Here is a 22,252-nt window from a genome sequence, read left to right on the forward strand (position 1 = left end):
GTTTGCATCATGAAAGGTTTAGAGTTTTCTCATCTGAAGTTTAAGGCAGGGTTGAGACAGTGCTCTTGATGGAGACGCAGAGACACGGCAGCAGGAAATGGGGTCACGTCTCCCACAGGATCCCCTTCCTTTTGCTAAAACTCTGTCTGCCCCCAAATTTAATTAGATTCTGATATCAAGCCTTCCTCTCCTATGCTTCCCTTCCTCTTCAACACGCGTGAAATTGCATGGCACTATCTATTATTTATTCACTCTCATTTGCTTATTGTTTCTTATGGATGCCTTTGTTAAGGCACTTGCAGCTCTGCTGCCTGTGATAGGATGCTCTGCTTCATCTCCCTCACTGCTCAGACCCACCTCCTCTGCAGGTCTGAGCCCAACTCATTTGCTGGCGTTGGTTGGGGAGCTATGGATTTTTTTCCCCTTTCACCCAATGACAGCACGGTGAGGTGCTATGAGGGCTGAGTGCTAATGAGCTGACTCTGCAATGCTGGGGGAGATGCACTGTAACACAGGGGGGAGTCAGAGGACGGAGCAGGCGGAGGCGCTCTGGCACAGGGAGAGTCAGAGGGGCCGTTATGAGCGTGCCACAGAGGGGTTACAGGGACACAACCTCACCATCCAGACAGAGCTGCGTGCCCACAAAGTCAGCCATTCAGCCTAAACTGAACTCCTCCTCTGAAATGACATAACAAAATGGCTCTCCGGAGCCTGTTTCTTCCAGTTTTGTTCGTGTTGAATCTGTGTTTCTGCTTATTTCAAGAAACTGCAGCTAAAAGGATTACAAAAACAGGTTATTTACTACATCAGCAACTAAGCAAAGTTACACCAGTTGCACAAGAGAAGTCTGATAACCAAATAATAAGACAAAACATCATTTGTGTGATGAAATTAAAGGCATTCACACTACTTGCTATAACAAAGACGCTGAAAATCTATAAACTCCATGAAATTGGACTACAGATGTGAACTCCTCCAGGGCTGAGCCCCTGGTTTGTGCAACTGGCAGCATGTTTACTGCATGTTGCCAAGGGAACTTCTTTTACAATGTGGGATTCATACCAGCTCACGTAAAACTCATGCAGGAGTGCCATAAATGTACTAACACTGCGTGCTCCCTAACTGTAGCCGATGTCGTTAAAAATGTGAAAGACACATTTAAATGTTGGAGAAATTTCTAGAAAATTCAGGATATATTGAAAGAAAAAAACATGATTTTATTAGAACAAAGATTTGTGCGAGAAAACGTCCTAATTTTATTCCCCGCTGTGACTTTAAGAATCACAGTGAAGTGAGAAGAACTTGTCTTGTTTCCTCCTGCAGATGCTGTAACATCTATAAGCTCGTGAATAATCGCGGTCACTTTTCGAGCACAGAAACACATTAAAAAAAGAAAAAGAAAAAAAGCAGACTTACAGGCATGGGTGACCGAGAAGCTGTTGGACGACTCGAGGTTGTCGACATTGTAGTTGAGGTGGAAAGGCTTTTCCGTGGTGTTCTGGTTGGTGTTGTAGAGTTGGACAGCGAACCTGAACGCGCTGTGCTCCTGCACCGTGGAACGCATGAACAGTCCCCCTGGAAGAGATGAAAACCCGAGATCAGACAAAGCGCTCACACACGACCGCCAGCTCTGACCGGCATTTTAAGGAGTGAGGGAGAACTCCGTGTAGTGATTTAAAACACGCAGCTGTTATTTAAAAGAATACGAATTTTTATGTTTATTTTTTTTTAACCCGCGCGCTTCTCTGTAACTCTTCGGACAACGCAGATGAACCGCCAGTGTCACGTATATCTTATGTTTAATAAAAACCCTAAAGATGACAGTGACACAGTCAGTGGTGGCTTTAATGTATTTTTTTTTTTTAAATTCAGTGGATTTCAGCCTGCAACATATGAGAAATCAAGTTGGTCTCTTATCATTGCGCAGAGCTCCGCGCGCCGTATCCTCTTTAAAACGCAATCTTGCAGTTCAAATGTCCGTTAAAAACAAAAATCACAAATCTGCAGCCGTGTAACAACAAAACACTTACCGATATTTATCTGATTGGGAAATCCAGCGAATGAGCGGTCAAAGAGCCACAGTAGAAAGAAAACCACGCGCTGTGCCATTTTCTCCGACCTGTCTGTTCAACTCCTTAAAAGGCTCTGCCTAAGAAAATTCATATGTTCTGGATTGAAAGCCGGGCGCAAAAGAAAATCCAGCGGATAGATGATGGTCGTTCACAGTGCACCAATTCATTCATTGAGGTGCTGCCCAGCTGCAGAGCATTTTTTTGCAACTAAAGAAAGAGAGGGGGAACCGAGTGAGCAAGAAGGATAGAGAGGGAGAGAGGGAGGAGGGGTGGGGGTGGTGGGGGAAAGAAGGAGCTGATCTGGACTCCGATTGGATCCGCCAATGTTGGTCAAACTTGATCTGATGTTAAATTTAAAAAAAAAAAAAAAAAACCTCAGCCCGCAAGCGACGACAAGTTATAAGAGCAGCACTTGCGATATTAGCCTGCTGTGGGATGAATCAATTAAAGGAGAAAAAATAAAATAATAATAAAAAGAAAAACACTGCAATCTCAGGTGGCCGATGATTCCGTACAGCCCGGCCGCTTCCAGCTGTGGTAGTTGCTGCATTTCAAGGCTCGATGAAGACGCTGGATTTGCACCATATGATTCAACCGGCGGGTTTTTTCTGTTTCCACGTTTGTGGCATATCTAAAAAGTTTGTGTGCAAGAAATTCCGCTATCACTGTATCGATCCACTGTCGAGAAAACAACACTTTGAAGGCTACGTGTGATAAATACTTGTAGGACACCCAGAGCGCCCTGGGTACGCAGAGCCAACAGAACTGTCCGTGGTCCTGAAAACGTCTAAAAAACAAGTCTAAAAGAAAGCAAAAAACATGCATACTGCAGTGTTTCTATTGACCTCACCTGAAAATATAAACATGCAAAATACATATTCGGCTTTCTTTGACAACTTGGGGATAATCCAATATCAGACAGCCATCAACAAACTCGTGTTATTTACTTTAAGTTGTACTCCTCTATTGAAACATCTATCACCCCTGTGATTCTGTGAGAGAACAATTAAGGGATTACTGGCCCATTTATCACCCTCACCAAAGCACCTTGAAAATTGAGTTTTTAATTGCATTCCAAATGACTGGGGCTTCCGCTATTGATATTGCAATGTACTGAGTTCCTTTTAACACAGGGCAGACTGTGCATTCTGTGTTTAACTTTCTACCATTATTTTTATTTTGCATTAAAAGGCAGCATCACGATGTAACCTGATTTCTTGCAGTCATATTTCTTATTGGCATTTATAAGAGCCAGCAGTGAGATCAAGTATGGGGCAGCTGGTCAAGCATCATTAGCAAATAAATAATATGGAACTAGGATCATGCACGTGAAGGTGTGTGTTAGTCACCCGCGTCAACCCAGCAATGATGCTGCATGACCTCGTCATCAGAGAGTGACACTTCCTTTTCACCAGGGGTCAGATGACATCTGTCCCCCACCCCCCCACCCCCCACTGGGCAGCTCTCTGGGGAAAAACTGCGATGACATCACATCGATTCTCTGGTCCCTTTATTGCTTCTGTGTCCAAAGTTCAGGATGTTGGTTACTTGACCCTAAAGGCTGAAGTCATGATGATCAATGTTAAACCATGACCTGAAGATTTTTCTTGCCTGCTATTTCCACAAATTCACATCACACCATAGCCTGGTTTAAAATCTCATTGGTGGTTTGCAACATGTTGTCACTCCCAAAGCGTAGAACGGGCTGTGGTTTGAGGGGGAATAAGAGACCACCTGCTGATTTGGTTACAAGCGATGCAAAACAGTTATTTGGAGGAATACCAAAGGAGCTGTTTAATAGATCATTTACAGTAGATGCTGATTCTCTGTGTAAACCAACCTAATCATGCATCATTTCAAACAAAACCTACAAAGAAAAAGCATTATTCGCTACAAGGGGAGCCCAAGTAATTGAGATAAGACCTCAGTATAATTGATATTAAATGATGATGACTGTGCTGCATTATTTGCAATTAGGACATTTTGGCCATGGCGCATTATCCTCTGCAGGAATTACAGAGTGTAGAAATGTGAAGATACAATCTACGTGAAAACAAATAATTATATGATCCGGCCTTTTGGGGGGATTTGAGAGGAGTGTTACTCGAGCAGGCGTAATGAAGAGACTAAAAAGCAGATGAAAAGATGTTTCTTTTTATCTCACGATGATGACGATGATTCACAGGCAATAGCTCAGAGCAAGGCAAGGCTTACCAGCAAGAGTTATTCATTTGTTCCCTGCATCCTCCTCCTAACACAACAGGATGGAACCTTCGTCTTTGCCCATTAGAGGATATGTGAGCAAATAAGTTAGAAACTCTAATATTTATTAAAAATGACAGCGTGCCTCTGTGGGAGGCCTGGAGGCAATAAGTGCAGCTATTTTTAGAGTTGATTTGCTCGTGATTGCTGGGTAATTATTTTGTCATCCCGACATAACAAGCTTATGTTTTCTCCAGGATCAGAAAATAATCTCGACATGCGAACATGTGTAATGTGGTAATCATTTATAATCAGCAGGTGGAAGGAGTTTCTATTATTTATTGCCACAGATTGCCTCATGTCGGTAGTTCTCAAACTTTTTTGAGCTCGTGGCTCCTGGCCAGCTGGAAAGTTTCTGCTGTTGCTGCATAAACGTTGACCATATTGAATGCAGTTAGGCTCATATTTTTGTAGGACAAAGACATGATTTTTGTAGTTTTGTACGCCAGCGCAGTGGAATTTAAATCAAACAATCAAGATGTGATAGAGGTGCAGAGTTTTAGCTTTTATTTAAGGGCTTTAACAAAACGTTTTCTAGGAATAGCTTTAAAATTAGTGGCATTTTTATACAGAGTCGCCCATTTTCAGAGGCTCATGAACTGGACAAACTAATGTAGTATTAAAAATAAGGATTTATTTTAATGGTTATAAAGGTTTTCACTCCTTTATTGAAATACACACCTATACCATAACAATACCTCCACCATGCTTGACAGATGATGTGGTATGCTTCAGCTAATGAGCTTTTTCTCTCCTCCATACTTTTTCTCTTCCCATCATTCTGATATAAGTTCACCTTGGCTTCACATCTGTCCAAGGGTTTCTTTTCTTTGAGATGTTTTTAGGCGAAGTTCAATCTGGTCTTCCAGTTCCCGAGTGTAACCAGTGGTTTCCATATTGTTGTAGATTACCTGTATTTCCATTAATGATGGCATGTCTCAGTTGTTGAGTGAAGGTTTTTTTTTTTGTTTGTTTTTTAACTATGGAAATAAATCTGCCATCATGCACTCCAGTTGTCTTCTGTGGGTTTTCAGGCCTTTTGTTGTTTCTGAGCTTTCATAGACATTCATCATTTTTAAGATTCAGTATCTGGGCCCACATCCTCATTTTAGGTTTGACAGCATTTTTAGTAGATAAAGGCAGATGGCTTAAACATGAATTGAGATGCGTTTTGGGGAAGGCCTGGCAAATCCCATGAGAAGTGAAAGAATTGAAAAAAGGCGAGGGAGGGACAAGAAAGCGAGAATAAACAGCTTGTAAAGCTGGGGGTGTCATATATAGATAAGAACTGGAAGTGGCATGTTTGGAGGTGTGGTAACGCTCCTGAAATCCAGATGGTTTATCTCCAATTGTACTAAATGGTTAATTTAACCACTCCTAAAGTTTCGGCTTCGCTCTCTCTTCATTTATTTTGTTTGTTTGTTTGTTTTTCCAGCCTACTGATGGACTCCTTTACCTGCAGTGACATCTCTTTGTGTTTAGAATTACAATAAAAAGTGCTTTGAATAAATTTGAGGCATTAAATGTGCTTCATTTGTCATAAAATAATGGAAGATACCTTACCTGGCCACAAGGCTGTTTGTCAGCAAAAGCCAAAAGCCTCCCTGACCCCCAATTTCAAATGAAAATCGTCTAATTTGCATCTGAGTTCATAGAATTCAGCTTTTAGCTATTTTCTTTATAGCTTGTAAAAGACAAACTGAAAGCATCATAACCTCCAACTTAGCTCCTGCCTTGGCAGAGGATCTTGCCACCTTGCAGCTGTGTCTCTGCCAAGCAGCTGGGGCGATTGTGGCTCAAGAGTTAGGAGTTCGCCTTGTAATCGGAAGGTTGCCGGTTCGAACCCCGGCTTGGACAGTCTCGGTCGTTGTGTCCTTGGGCAAGACACTTCACCCGTTGCCTACTGGTGGTGGTCAGAGGGCCCGGTGGCGCCAGTGTCCGGCAGCCTCGCCTCTGTCAGTGCGCCCCAGGGTGGCTGTGGCTACAATGTAGCTTGCCATCACCAGTGTGTGAATGGGTGGATGACTGGATATGTAAAGCGCTTTGGGGTCCTTAGGGACTAGTAAAGCGCTATATAAATACAGGCCATTTACCATTTACCAAGCTTGAGTTCACATATTTGTTTCCGCGTTGCCCATTACTGAGAGCTGTTCCTCATCCATCTTGACGGTCTAAGGATAGAGGGTGTCGTTTGCTCTACAGAACGTGAAGCCCCTTGAGGCAAATTCTTGATATGTGATGAAGGGATATGCAAATCCATTGCATTCGACTTGCCTTTCAGCTTTGCTGTTTGTGTGTCTACTGTATTAGTGTGAGAGGAATAAAAACAGTCGAATTTCTTTGCGCTGACAATAAATCTTAATCTGATAAAGGACAACATTGAAACCATGACAGAAGACGATGCTTCAAATACAGATGCTGCTGCAAAGAAGCTACAAATAGCAAACTTTTTATTAACCTGGCAGCACAGAAGATGTACAATATGCACAGTTTAAAGGTGGGTACCCAGGATGCAAGATCACCATAAGCAACAAAATGTGAAACAATTTTAGTCTTTCTCCATCTGTTCCTGAGTATATCATTACTTGGATACTTTATAAATCATTATTTTTATTTGAATGCACCTCAAAACATTTGCGTAATTCCTTTTTTAAATTCAAAGGTCCAAACACTGCAGTGCTTTATGGCTTTTTTTCTGTATGGCTTAACACGCAGCTCTGCAGCTCCGAGTTTAGGCTTTCCTCTCACTCTAATTAAGCAAAAAACTACAGTGTTGCAAGCATTTGGGAATCAAATGGCCCATCTTTTTATATTCATATTCGTAAGCCTAAAATGTATCATTGGATGACATCTGGGTTGTGTAAAAGGTTCATATGGAGATGTAATCCATGGCCACAGTGTCTCTCCAACTCTACAAAACTCATTTGGCTGAGTTCACCTGAGCCGGTGACTCCTACTGGTTGATAAGAGCATCTGTGCCAAGATGTGTGGGTCTGCAGGAGGTTCTCTGAATCTCTGCGTTTCCTGTGAAGCTCCTCGCTGCCAGGTCAAAAAAAACAGCTGGTAACTCCATTTGTGTCGGAGACAGCGCCTCGCTGCCTACAGCCTCCTCTGGTGAACAGTGGGAGTCAGCTCCGCAGGTCTGGGTATACGCAGGGATTTGGTCTTTAAAAACAAGGGGGCCGGGGGGTGGAGATGGGGAGAAAAAGGCGAAAAGAAAGCCACCAAATAAAAACAAAACACCGCAGGTGGGTTCCAAAGAAAATGCTCTTTGTCACAAAAAGAACACCACTTTGATGATTACATTTTAATTATTTCAAGATCACATGAAAACAAATCTCGTTGTGCACGGAGATAACTCTTCAGCAAACAGAAGAGAACAAATCTCAACTTAATTAATTGGTCCATCCTGCTCATGTCAGACTGTTGTGACAAGAACAAATCTGGCTCTGTGTGACACATCTGCTTTGCTACACCCTCCTTTGCTGCGATCAGAGGCTTGGCACCCGTGACTCGCAGCTACTGAACCAGGTGGTTGGATAAATTCTTAAATCTGGTGCAGATTACCTTGGAGCTTTAATCTAACGGATAACGAGGCACTGAGACCATTTGTTTTAAAACATCAATGATGGCTTCAATTTGGCAATTTTCTGCAATCAAAAAAAGGTGCACCGCTTTTCTTCTCAACAGTTTGCAAGTTCTACATTTTTAGGACTTGTAATGTATGAAAGGGGCTTTTCAAACCCAATTTCATTGACTTTTATCACTTATGGCTTTACTCACCTTTCAGTCTTTCATTTTTCCACCCTTTGCTGTGCTTCTTCACATCACTCCTGCCCTGCTGAGGAACTCATTTAAGTAATCATAAAAGCAAGTTCCTCTGGTGAAAGACACATAATGAGAGGGGGCTGAGTTAGTATTGTAGGAGGGATGCAGTTAAACAAGCATTATGCAGCTTGAACTCAAAGATATTTGGAGAGCCTTTCCAAGAGCCTATCAGTCTTGGCCAGATGTTGGGAGCTGATAAGAGAGTCTGCTCTCAAGGAGCGCTTCTTTATTCTGTCAGTACCTCTTTCCATGAAAGAAATTGTGGGAAGGCAATGGCCTAAGGAGACAGAGAAGCTCTTGCCATTGTGGTAGAGTGTCACACAGATGTAAAGAAGCAACAAATCTAGTTGAACAAAAAACATTTTGTGAAAAACACGGTACGATGTGGAAATCGCATTTGGTTAACAAAGTGTAAAAATATCTCCACTGGGATAAAACTCACTGTATGTCAAGCGGCAGAACCTTTTGATGGAAAATATGTTCAGACATAATCGTTGTGAACTCCCCATGAGGAAAATGAAAACACATCTAGTGGTGCAAAATAAATGACGTGACACAGTTCAGCGCATGAAGAAAGAGTGCCCACCCCAATTCCACTATGTTTGAATGGCACTGTATTCTGCGTCACAAACCCATCACGAGCTTTGGCTTCCCGGCAAACACTCTTTGGCCTGACTGTGACAGAGGCGGTGTTATCAGCTGCACAGGCTGACACACTTCAGTCTCTCGCCTCGGGCTTTGCACAGTCAGAACTATGCGACCACAGCAGTCACTTCACTGTGGCAGGAAGACATCTTCACCACATGAGGCTTGAGCTACATGGACTAGGCTGTCAGCACACAGAACGGTATCTACTCCCCCCACCTAACTGACACACAAATATGTACAGGACCTACATGGTTATGTACACACGCGTGAGTGCACTGGGCAAATCGCTGTGCGTTTACGATTAATGATGGCACCGTTTGACATGTGTGTCTGGTGAAAAAAACAAAATAAAATTACAGTATATATATATTTTCAAAATTTAATGATACTGGATTTGTGGAACAGAACCCATTTAGGGACTCCTGTATACTGGCAAATATGCTTTATGCACAGCTGTATGCAGATATATGAAAAGACAAAAAAGGACGTCACATGTCTCTGACTCTGATTTCTCAGGTCAGACGTCTGTGACGCAATCATTTCAAGACCTCAAAAAGGGAGTGACAGAGGGTTGAGAGCCAAGCAAGTTATGTTGGAGAGAATAAAGAAACAAAAATGCAGCCAAGAAATACTCAAAACAATCCCTCAGTGGCAGCAGCAGCATCAGTAACAACAGCAGCCTGTTATTTTCCCTTCCCCCATGGCCTCAGTTGCCATATCCCAGTAATAGGAGATGGGTGTTGTTCAGTGCCTGCGTGTCTAATTGAGAGGAAAACAAACTGGTTGCTACAGATAATGGGAAAGGTGAGGCGAAATACCATTAATAGTCAGTGATCCTTTTAAATGATTAACAGTGCCTGTTTTGTTACATTGCCACATCCGGTGATTTATGTTTCAGCTGTTACTCCTGTTAATATAAACGTGTTAATGTAAAGGAAAAGGGGGGTGTTGGCAGTCTTGCACATTATCGTGTGAATGACATTTTCTCCATGAGTAAATACTAGAGTTTAAGGTGAGTTGACAAACACTGTTACATAAGGTGTTTGTGTAGGCTGAGCAGTAAATATGATGAGCAGCACTAAATTCACTTGTTCATAAAATGTGCGTGAATAACGACAACCACGGGCATGTTAGAAAAGCGGGGTGTGTGTGTGTGTGTTTATCTTTATATCACAGGCGTGCGTACACATTCCCAGATGCGTTCACCGCATGATATTAAACCAGTGGTACTCCCTCATGCCCGTTCCCAGCATACGAGTAAAGGGGAAAAATTAAAGGTTGAGGGTTTTACGGGAAAACACGCTAAAGACCCGAGACCGTGATGAGTGATAAACATTCTGGAGGCTCTGCCATACTTGTTAAAATGCACTCAGCGTCTCTGTAGTTAGAATGAAACATTCAGTAGCTGGGAAATTGATATTGCATGTCATTACTGGATCAAAGAATGAAGCCAATGCCAATGTTTTAACAAGTATGGGGCGTACTGGATGTCAGTTTCAGAAGATCTGGGGCAATTATAATATCTTTCTTTCTCATCTTTGGCATTCTTCCAGTTGGTGGCGCCCCAGGCAACTGTCTAGTCAGCCTATAATAATAAAAAACAGGCCTGGAAGCAAACATATACTCTATTGAGTGTTCGTGTGTCACTGTATGTCCATGCTAGCATGTTTGTGCGTCTGCTGTTTGTCAGGAGGGAGACTCCTGCTGTTTGTTAGTCCCACACAGACTGTAATGCTTCAGTTATCCCATTGTTAGCTGCTTCTACTGTACCTGCAATTAAATTTCCAAAGTCAGGGGAGCTTAACTAATTACTCCCAGCAAATGCCCCTTCTTTCCAATGCAAATAACATCACAATATGCTCTAATAGTGCAGAAAGCCATTGCATGGGCTTGGTGAATCGCACACTGTCAATCAATATGAAATTGGATTTGGAACATAATGTTATGTCAGCTATTTCTGTGCATTCATTTGACAGATAAAACTGTAATCAGCCTAATGCAATGCTCTCGCAGAACGGCGTGGCAGTGCAAGCATAAAATGACACCACTTTTTCTCCTTTTTGTCGGAGCGAAGACGGCCAAACTCACTTGCAATATTTCCCAATCACGATATTGACAAGTGTTTGATGAGGCCAGAGCCGGGCAGCTTGTCTGCACGTGAGAATGAAGTCGTTTTCTTTTCTTCTCTTTTTTTTTTGAACTCACAAATTATCCCAGAAAGAGCACACTGGAATATGAACTGCAATGTAAATTCCCCATTTTTTTCTGAGGCATATTATATTCTAATATAGCGTGCTGTCAGGGGCAGCAGCGGGTGGTATTGGAGCACAGTGAGGCTCCAGAGTACAGTTTGGCAAACAACTACTGCTATAATTATATTAGAAGATCTGCAAGGCCACAGTCAGGCTATATATTTCAACTGCAGGGATGCAAGGACTCCAAAACAATCTCTGCACTATAATGTGACTCCGTGAAATACTATAGCCAGAGCCTGAGCTGGATCCAGCTCAGAAAGGTTACTGCGAGTGGTGATTCATACAAGATGAAATAACGTGGGGAAAACAGAAAAAAACAAATAAAAGAAACTAGACAGAAACAAGCCAAACAACAGCAGAAAATAAAAAATTAATGTGGTTCACTATTAAATTTTATATAAAGACACATCAAGATAGATCAAGATCAGGTATTACAGGTGCTGGGCAAGGCTGACTGTAATAAGTGACAAAGCACAAAACAAGTTTGCTATGAAGTATTTTAAAGATCAAATAAAAACTCAGTAGCAAACTGTGGTGATGGTTTTATGTAGCGTCAAATCTCTTGCGTGACTGACACAGCATACACTGTGTGAATAATTCATTAAGGAAGGCAACAGATGGACAGAAGTACACCAGCTACACCAGCATAGGAAATGTCTTGAATATCCAAAGTAAGAATACTTGGTATTGCAGTATTCATGAGACTAGTGTCTGTTTTTGAACTGACAGATGTCCAAAAAAAGGTATGAGTATACACTGCATTGTTATAATCAACAAAATAACACAATCAATATAAAAACACTGAACATGCAAAAATGCTTTTTTATTTTTTTACCCGTAACTTTTATTTTTAACCTCCTTTGTATGTGCGTGTGTATGGGGGCATGCTGCAGTTTATCACATAACATTTCCTGAACATCATATTCCTCTTAGAGTCATTAAATTTTCACATATTTTCTTTCTTTCTTCTAAAGGTAAAGTGCACCAGTCGTGTCATCCGAGTGATCCAATTCGCTCTGACGGGAGCCTTTATAGCTCGGCCACGTTTACTCTGCATGTTCGTATGTCCTTGCGAAATAACCCTTATTCATTTCCATTTATTTTGAACGGTGGTGGAGCCTCGGCAACACCGGCAATAAGACAGCCCATTTATTTGACATGAAAGCTGATGATTACTAAAGACAGTTAGAGTGGTGACAACAAAGGCAGAGGAAACCCGAAGAAGATAGAGTTGGATTGATCTGCCTCGGATCAAACAAATGGTCCTGTCAGCGAGCGGAATGGCTATACTTTATCGTCTATTGCCTATCTAGTAAACCCAGATTTTTGGTTAATGCTATGTTGAAACAAAAGCACCTACCTGAGCACAAAGCTAATATGACAAATTCCCCGAGTTCATCAAAAGTCTGGACCGGCGGTTGTTATGCAAGTCCCCAGTTGGGTCAGTGCACCTGAGTGGGAGTTCTGCTTTAAAAGGGATTTCCAGGAACTTATCTAAAACTATAACAAATTGCCCTGGGCTGTAAGATTCATCACTGTCAGACCTTCTTTCTTGCCATGTTTCTATAGGTCATCACGAGCGCACTAAAACAGAAATTTTCTGAGAATATGGCACACTTATTTTAAAACCTCTTCACCTGACATTTTAAAGGTTAAGCTCCCTGGAAAGGCCAAGCTAATTAAACAATTTCTTCTCAAAGAGAAAAATATCAGCTAATCACTGTGGAGATGTATCTCAGAAATATTAGATCATCATTTAGAAGCACTTTAGAGGAAGCACACAAGCGTGTCACATTGAGCACACTTTTTTGGGACTACCATATTAAGCAATTCAATTCCATCAGACTCTAAGCTAATCAGTTTGCACCATTCAACAATGACTAGAATTCAAAGCTACACAATTTGCCAAAGCCCTTCTCCCAAACTGCAATTGTCTAATTATGAGTTAACTAAGCACAGGAGGCCTGTTGGGCTTCAGATTTTGACAAACATTGAAGAAACATAAATGAAGCTGCAAAAGCAGCTGTGTGCATAGTTAAGCGTTTTTCTGGTTTTTTAATCACTCTTATTTTTGTTTTTCTAGAAAACTGCACAGTTATTAAACGTGCAAATTTCAAAGCAAAAATGTACCAGCGTTTCAGCCTTGTGGCCTTCTTCAGATTGTGGAAGAACATGTGGTTTATGCACAGCAGTTTGGCCCATTTACTTAAAAAGTTTACTAAAGGGTAATTCACTTTCTGAGCCCATATACATCATAATATTTATGGAAATACAGTAGTACGATTCTGACTCCATTTTAAATGGAGCCTAGTATGGTTAGAACTATTTGGCTGAAAAGCATGTACGAGGTTATATCTGAGTCTCTTTGAAATGGAAGAAGACGAGCGCTGTCAGTGATTTTACTTACCGATGGATCTTCTTGTGAAATACCAACACACTCCTTACATTTTCAAAGCAGGTTTGTTACGTTAAGTTTAACACTTTTTTGTGGGAAGGTATTATTTCCCGTCATTACACAGCTTCAAACATCAAACCAATTTTAATCTAAATCAAGGGACCAGTAACAATTGAGAGACACTCCTATTCCGGTATACATAACAAACATTATTTATGCATCATTTATAGCGCTCCGGGGTTGAAGAGGTCCATAACAATCTGAAACATTTTTTTTTTTTTTTTGTGCAGGTGTCTGTCAGTTGTGGTCGGGGTGCTTCAGCATCTATCTATAGTGAAACAAAAGAGGAGCTAGCATAAAGGGGGTAGTGTTTTTTAACCCTTTAAGATCTACCATAGAACCAAGTCCGCCAGAGCTTATCTTTATATGTTTACATGCTGTAGTGCTATTTTGGGGAGCATTTCAAGTTTCTATACATCAATACATCTGTTATATTCCGAATTTTAATCATATGTATGCATTAAGTCAATAGTAACTACATAAATTGCAAAAAAGTGCAATAAACTAGAAAAATATATATTTTTTACACATATTTATAGTTAGAGAAATTTCAAATGTATTTCCCTCAAAACTGTAAAAGCCAAAAAATTGCACAAAATAGTTTCCAACCACAGGAATTTTATTTTGGGTGTCTTCATAGTTTTATTTTTGAGATACACCAATTTTTATATACTGAAGGAAAAATGAAAATAAATATTATAATGCAAATTTGAAATAAATAAATAAATAAAATACATCAAAATAAACTGCAATTTGAATAACACCAGTATATGTTTAAAAAGGCCCTGGAGGGGAAAAAAACACGTTTCCCACAAAATGTGACGGCACTTCCGGTTTGGGCAGGTAATGGGGGACATGCGATAGTTCATGCTGACGTCTATTCCAAGGTAGGAAGTGCTATGAACAGCTGATCAGATCGGTAAAGCTTTTTCTGGAATATTATATTTTTGTTGCTGCAAATGCTTTTTATGCAAGTTTTGCAAAACAATATGTGGAAGGAAACCGTAACCTAGGACAAGCTGAATGCATAACATGCAAGTACAACTCCGCAGGGTTGCTATGCAAAAATATTTATTGCGCTAGCTTATATGGTTGCAGTTCTGCCGGGATTTAAAAATGGTTACTAACGCGCTGCTCCAATAAGTCTTAAAGGGTACATTTTAAATGCAACATTTCTAACAGCTCAACAAATATTGTGCAGTTAAGCTAAAGGTCCAGTTGCTGTATCTCCCAGGGAGAGAAACGGGCGGAAGACAGATTATTTGTAAATCTAAGGACTGCTTGGTGACATGTGGTAAACTGGAAACTTACATGTAATGTCCTCAGACAGTTCAAGTTTTTAATGGGATACTGGAGCTGTACATCATGTTGTTTTTTTCGTTTTGTGAAAAATTGTGCAAAACAAATTGAAGTGAACTTACTAGGGTTGCATGATAGTGATGGGTCGTTCGCGAACGAAATGGCTCTTAGAACCGGATCTTTGACGTGAACGACGCGAGCCGGCTCCTTATCGCGAGCCGTCACGTGGTTTTTTTTTCTTTTTCTTTCTCTCAGCCTCTCTCTCGCACTTTTTTCCGCTTCACTCTGCACGCGAGCCTTGTGCTTTACGCTGGGCAGAGGGGGGAGGGGCGGTAGTTACACTCAGTAGCACAGGAACAGAGCCAGAGAGAGAGAAAGAGAGGCAGGGACAACAACATTAGAAAGGTATAGTAATCATCCAAAACTATTTTCGGTTGCAGATGATAAAGGATTGAGAAAGTTTATTCATGCAGGTCCATATGACAGAGAATATGCATGTTCTTTTAGTTTTCATATTATAATTTATATTTAATTGTGTTGTGGTTTGCAGTGTTTTGTGTTCTTTTCACTTTAAATTTGTGAAAGGAAAAAGCTGAAAATTTAAATAGTTAAAACTTGAAATGTGAATAGTTGATTTTTGTATTATATGATTTATTTATTACATTTTATGTGGAGTGAATAAATAAAAGTATATTTACGGTGGCCCCTAGAGACAAAGCACATACAAACTTCAAATCACGTACGAACTCTGAAGCATGTACAAACTCCAAAACACGTACAAACTCCAAAACACGTAAAAACTCCAAAACACGTAAAAACAGTACAAACTCCAAAACACGTAAAAACACATACAAACTCCAAAACACGTAAAAACACATACAAACTCCGAAGCACATAAAAACTCAGAAGCACATAAAAACTCAAAACACGTACAAAAGACAACAGAAGTGCTCCAGGATGCTGGGCGCAGTGTTGAGCCTTTGTTATCTTGTGGCTACACAAGCCAGCAAGTACCAACAACCGGATTTGGTGTGTGGTAATAACAGGTAAATGAACTTTTTTTAAAATTATTTGAATATATATATATGAGTGCCTGTGTATAAATACACAAACAATACACACATGCTTTCAATTGTGTAATTTAAGTGATCTAGTAGCTCTGCTTTGGAAGTTCAGTTCATGCTAGAAATGTGTTTTGGAGTTTGTACGTGTTTTGTCTCTAGGGGCCACCGCATATATTTATATATAAACATATATAAATAAAACCACTTGTTTTTACGTTAGTAATTCCTTTTGTGCATAATTTTATATTATTGTTAATAATAAATTAATTAAAGCAACAAAACAACCTGAAGAGCCGGTTCGGAGCCGAAAGAGCCGGCTCTTTTTAGTGAGCCGAACCGAAAGAGCCGGGTCTCTAAAAAGAGCCGGAAATCCCATCACTATTGCATGAAAATAACAGAGAGCTTGGTGGATGCTACGCTGGTTAGTTTGCGTTGCAGTCGTAAAATGTTTAACTGGTGCAGAGCAGCTGTTTCGTTACATCAAGGTTGGCAGAGATCACATTGAATTTAAGCTGATGATGCTGATGAGATTCACTCATTGAATTCTTCCTTCATACTAGCTTCATGCCGTCTAATGGTGGGAAATCAGCCATGAGAACTTGTGCAACATCTGCTTTTATCTTGATGAATTGCATTGCATAACTCCACAGCAAGGAGTAATGCTCAGACCAGCAGCAGCAACATGTCAGCTGACCGCAGCCTGCGCACAAAGAAAACCTACAGGAGCTGTCAATAGAAATTATTATTAGTCTTCTGCACACTGCATCACTACGGCTGGTCTTAGTGTTCCCACATCTGTTGAAGCCCACATAACATTAACCCCTGTCTATACTCATTTCCTGTTTAGGTGTGGAGGAAAAGCCATGATCTACAATGAAGGCAACAACATATGGAGCTTTTTTTTTTTTTTTTACCCCATTTTTAAAACCCCCCCACATTTTTTAGTGTTTCCACTAGAAGTAGAATTTAGATTGAAGTATGGCTTACCTTGCATTAATATTATTTCATTATTATATTAATATGACATCAGATTCGGTTTCCTTTGCCCAGAAATAGCTGGCAGAAATGCTCTTTAAATAGTTTTTTTTTTTAAATTTTTATACTTTGAGTATATTTCAGCTCTTTTTCACTTTCACCTGAGAAAATTATTTAAATCGACAGCTTTTACCAGACTACTCGTTAACACAAATATCTGTACTTGTCTGTACGTTTGCCACCTCTGCTTTTAATTATTATGACAGTGATTTAATAAGTCATTCTCTCTTGTTTTTCAGACAGGGTTTTAGGCATAAGTAGTTCAGCTCTTGAAGATGTTAAAGCACAGCTGAGAACAATTTGGGTGAAGACCCTTCAGGTGATGATAGTTTGTAATGACTCAGTCACACTAAAGCAGGACTGCAATCTCCTTGCGACGAGGAAAAACTGATGGTTTGCCAGTGACTGCAGTGAATTTTTTAATTTATGTATTTATTTTCCATTTGAGACCAATTGCAAGTAATTGTCCAGAAGTTGAGTGTGCAATACCTTCAATTTTGATCAAGCCACAGTCTCCAACCACTGTTTTCCCTAGTGTGACTGTAGCATTAGTTTGATTAAATTCAGCAGAACCATGAGAGATTCTTGTGAGTTGTGGGCAGGATAATGGACAAATGCCCCAGCACAGAAAGACATCATTAGTCCTTTGTCTGGATGAGCTACAAGTTTATAGTGTTGTCCCTTGTACATTTTTCAAAAAGAGCTGCTTAAATTTATATATATATTTATATATTTGAAACATTTGCAATTTCAGACTCAAATATTATTTCAAAATGTTACATTTGGTCTGGATTTACACTTGAAAATTATTATTGTAAATAATCTCTTTTTTCCTGTGTGCCACAACCAGGGATACGAAGTTGGTGCTTCTGCTGTATCCATGAGAATTTAGTTAGTTTCCTCTACAGAGATTAAATCTAGAATTTATCAGGACATTTTTAAGATGCACATAACTTCCAATGAATTTCATACTGCAGTATTTTTTTGGAAGGGGCTCCTGCATGCAGGTTTATCAGAGCATTATATTGCAAAGTTAATAGTTGTGAATCTCGATCAGATTCAGCAAATTTTTCACTGAAGCAGCAACTCCGGCCAAAGCTCTTATCCAAGATAATGTTGGTAAGATAAATCGGTTATTTGTCATCCTATTGCCCTCTTCCTTTGTAACAGTACAAGTGAATACAAGCTACAGAAACACAGGCAGTAAAATACAATCCTAACCCCTGTTCTATTTATTTAAGCCAATGCATGCATTTTTTTTTTTATCAGCATAAACACACACCAAAAGCTTATGGATTATCTTGTTCTGCTATGCATTGTAAGAAACATACTCTTTCTTTATCTTCCAACTGGATTCTGAATTGATATAAAAATGCAGCGCCTCGATATTACATATGCTATCAAGCGCGCATATATGTATATATATGTGTATATATTAGGGGTGCAACGATATTCGTATCGATATTGAACCGTTCGATACAGTGCTTTCAGTTCGGTACGCATATGTATCGAACAATACAACATTTGTAATTTATTTTATCAACTTTCCTTCTGATGATGCTGTCTGTGTTGAGCGCACAGTGAATCTGCGTTCGACTACTCCGCCTAGGCTGCACTGTCGAGCGCAGATCCACTGAGCCCTCAACACAGACAGCATAGTCAGAAGGAAGAGCGCAGGGCAAGCTAGCGAGACAGAAGTTAAGCTCTCCTTGCAACATGGACCTCCCCCACCCTCATTCAGATCTGGCGTTTGGAATTATTTTGGTTTTCATGTGACGTATGACCCTGAAGGTAAGCGAGTCATGGACTAAAGTAAAACAGTATGTTGGATGTGCCATGCAATGCTCAATTACATGGGTGGGAACTAGTGTGTTAGCGCAGTTAGCTCGTTAACGTGTTGGCCGTCTAGCCCCATGCACGGGGCGATCGGCGGTAGCTCGTTAACGGAGATTTGCCGTGTTGTGGCGTTAAGGTCATTTCAACGAGATTAACCTGAAAGCACTAGTGGGAACACAACGAATATGACTGCACATTTACGCCGACATCATCCTAGTGCAAAGACAAAAACAACAAGCATGCTACTAACTTTAGCCGAGTCATTTAGACAGCTGTTAGCACATGATTCTCCTTATGCTGCTGAGAATATAGCCCAGAAGAAGCGTATAGTATAGCTTTTATTTTGGAAAGAGCCATTTCTCTGTAATAAACTCTCTTTTCCAAAGATGAGTGATTCCTCAATCAGATACAGGGCTTGCAATATCGCTAGCCCAACGTCCTGGGGCTAGCGATTTTTTTCAGTCGGGCTACCAAAATCTATCTCTTCCCTGCCTGTCGGGCTATTGTAGGAAAAATATATGTCAATGCTTTTGCATTCTTTCAGAAATGTAGCTGGGTAATTATGTCATTGGCATCGGTGAGCCACTGTCAATATGTGACATATTGAAATCGCGTTTGAATTTGCCCTTGTTTTTTGCTTTCACTTTGCAATCGTGCGAACTGTGTATAGAGAGCGACAGCACTGATCTGTGAGTGATGATAATTTGTGCACCAATTCCTCTGACATCGTCTTATTAATCGTTAGCTTACTATGCAAACATGACAAGTGAAATCTCCCGCAGCTTAAACATGTGAGAGGTTGATCGCGCAGAGAATCGCTGAGCTTATGTGAGTGCGTGTGTGTGTAAAAGCAGCAGGATATATATTTTAGTTCTGCTGAGCCAAATAAGAGAGGTCAGGGTGAAGAAGTGACAGCCAAAGAAAAGCTTACCACAAAACGGAGAAGTTATGACAAATCAGACTATAAGGCAAAAAGAAAGTGCAGCTTTATGGTTTCATGGACAAAATAATTTCTGTGGCTGCAATATGACGAGCTATATAACCAGGGCTGCACATAAGTGGTCCGCAGGTGCGCATTCGCTGTCAAAATAAAAAACACGCACAAGGGTTAGGGTTAAATTTAAAAACTGTACTTTTGAGTTAAAATATATATTTATAATTTTAATAAATGACAAATTAAAAAGGCATGAACATTTTTTCGTATCGAAAAAATATCGAACCGTGACGTGATGTGATTCCCTGCCGTTGTAGTGTGGTCTTGTATGTCTTCCATTTTCTGATGATTGCTCCCACAGTTGATTTTTGCCTATTGTAGATTCACTCTTCCCAGTCTGGTGCAGGTCTAAGTACTTTTCCTGGTGTCCTTCGAAAGCTCTTTGGTCTTGGCCATGGCGGAGTTTGGAGTCTGACTGTTTGAGGCTGTGGACAGGTGTCTTTTATACAGATGATGAGTTCAAACAGGTGCCATTCATACAGGTAACGAGTGGGGGACAGAAAAGCTTCTTACAGAAGACGTTACAGGTCTGTGAGAGCCAGAGATTTTCCTTGTTTGAGGTGACCAAATACTTATTTTCCACCCTAATTTACGAATAAATTCTTTACAAATCCTACCATGTGAATTCATGGATTTTTTTTCACATTCTGTCTCTCACAGTTGGAGTGTACCTCTGGTGCAAATTACTGACCTCTGTCATCATTTTAAGTCAGGGAACTTGCACAATCGGTGGCTGACTAAATACTTTTTTGCCCCACTGTGTGTGTGTGTGTGTGTGTGTATATATATATATATATACATATATATATGTATGTATATATATGTGTGTATATATACATATATATATATATATATATACATATATATACATACATATATCTCCCGAGGTCAAAATGGGAGATGCCCCCAAGGGTGGTGGAGAATGACCGAGCTAAGGAACACGAGAAGCTGGAGAAATACCAAGGGCTCAGAGAAGAGCTAGATAGGATGTGGAGGGTGAAGGTAACGGTGGTCCCCGTGGTAATTGGAGCACTAGTTGCGGTGACTCCCAAGCTAGGCGAGTGGCTCCAGCAGATCCCGGGAACAACATCGGAGATCTCTGTCCAGAAGAGCACAGTCCTCGGAACAGCTAAGATACTGCGCAGGACCCTCAAGCTCCCAGGCCTCTGGTAGAGGACCCGAGCTTGAAGGATAAACCGCCCGCAGGGGCGTGCTGGGTGTTTTTTTTATATATATGTATATGTGTGTGTGTGTGTATTCTTTTGCCAACTAAATCAGTAGTAAGCGTGTTTTGTTTGTTAAGGTTTTTATTTTTTAATAAACTCGTAAATCCCTGTGTAACTATTATAAATTAGTTATGTGTTATTATGATTGACAATGGGCAGGATGTATCATCCATGCAGATCATCCAAGAACCTCTCGAGAAACTGTGAGACCTTAAATAATGCTCATAACTGGTAAAATTGAAAGAAGTCACATCGCATGAAATAAATAAGTCCTTTTGCACTCTGCACATACACACATTAAAGTCCCTGATTAGTTTAAACGTCACCTTCTGCACTCACACATGCAGAATAATTAAGTGCTTTTCATTTTTAATATGTTGATGTTTTATCACCACTTCTTTTCTTTTTTTTTTAAACGCTTTTTTCGGAAGTAGGCCACAGCAGCCAGCTGCAGTAGTACGGATTACCAGAATCCTCCTGTATGAAGATCATCTCAGCAATTTCACCCAGACATTATCAAAGTCTTTGCATAAAATAGTACTCAGGTTTGATACAGAGGGTGATGTTTAATGACTGTATTCTATCAGACAGGATGGAATGAATGGACAAGACTGCTGGACTAACGCAAAGTGACACTCACTCTCTCAGCGACTCCCCTAATGGCCCACGGATGGACGTGCAAAAGTGGGTGGCGTGAAGGTCACAGGGTTACGGGTTTTTTCAGCCACTTCTCTGTCTAGTCAAATTTGCTCTATTATTGAAGTGTGCACTTTACCAGAGATACAAGAGTCCATTCAAAATAAAACTACTCTTTTGTGTAGTTAGGGACAAGCTCTGATGTTTATCCTGATTTTTTGGGGTACGTGCGAGTGCTTTAATTTTTGAAGAAAAACATCGCTCTGCTATTGGAGCACTGCACACATGAAAAAAATTACAACAAAACAAAAGACTTTACTAGAGAACACGACTGTAATAAAAGTGCAAGTGGGTGTTTAGCTGAGTGACAGTATTCATTTATCATCTTGCAGACTTCTGCTGGTTAACTGTTTGGAGCACAGGGGTGGATGTATGCTTGCTTGTGTGTGTTTCCAGGTAGTTTTTAAAGCAATGGACACAGAAGCTTGTTGTAAATGTTAAAGGTTTTACATACAAAACTTATAATGTTCTCTTAGAAAATTCTCCCACTCGCGGCATACGTCCATACGATAGCCAGCTTTTGCATGCATGTCTGGAGTTAATGCAGCCAATACTGTTGTTCTGCGATTTGATGGAAGGGGA

General features: G+C 40.4%; 1 protein-coding gene across 4 annotated transcripts in view; it reads right to left on the minus strand.

The window, feature by feature from the left end:
* Positions 1 to 2,290, minus strand: part of LOC146717451 (glutamate receptor 3-like) — a 101,730-nt gene extending 99,440 nt beyond the window's left edge. For all 4 annotated transcript variants that reach the window (XM_085476389.1, XM_085476381.1, XM_085476398.1 and 1 more), the window contains exons 1-2: positions 2,031 to 2,290; positions 1,417 to 1,575 (exon numbers count right to left, since the gene is read on the minus strand). In XM_085476389.1, the coding sequence (XP_085332515.1) occupies positions 1,417 to 1,575; positions 2,031 to 2,109 (238 nt within the window). In that variant the 5' untranslated portion in view covers positions 2,110 to 2,290. The remainder of the gene's footprint in view (positions 1 to 1,416; positions 1,576 to 2,030) is intronic.
* Between the last annotated feature and the right edge of the window lie 19,962 nt (positions 2,291 to 22,252).

Source organism: Copadichromis virginalis, linkage group LG2, assembly GCF_057382275.1.
Source record: "Copadichromis virginalis isolate Kocher_CV1m ecotype Utaka linkage group LG2, C_Virginalis_male_GT1.1, whole genome shotgun sequence".
NCBI classification, from domain to species: Eukaryota; Metazoa; Chordata; class Actinopteri; order Cichliformes; family Cichlidae; genus Copadichromis; species Copadichromis virginalis.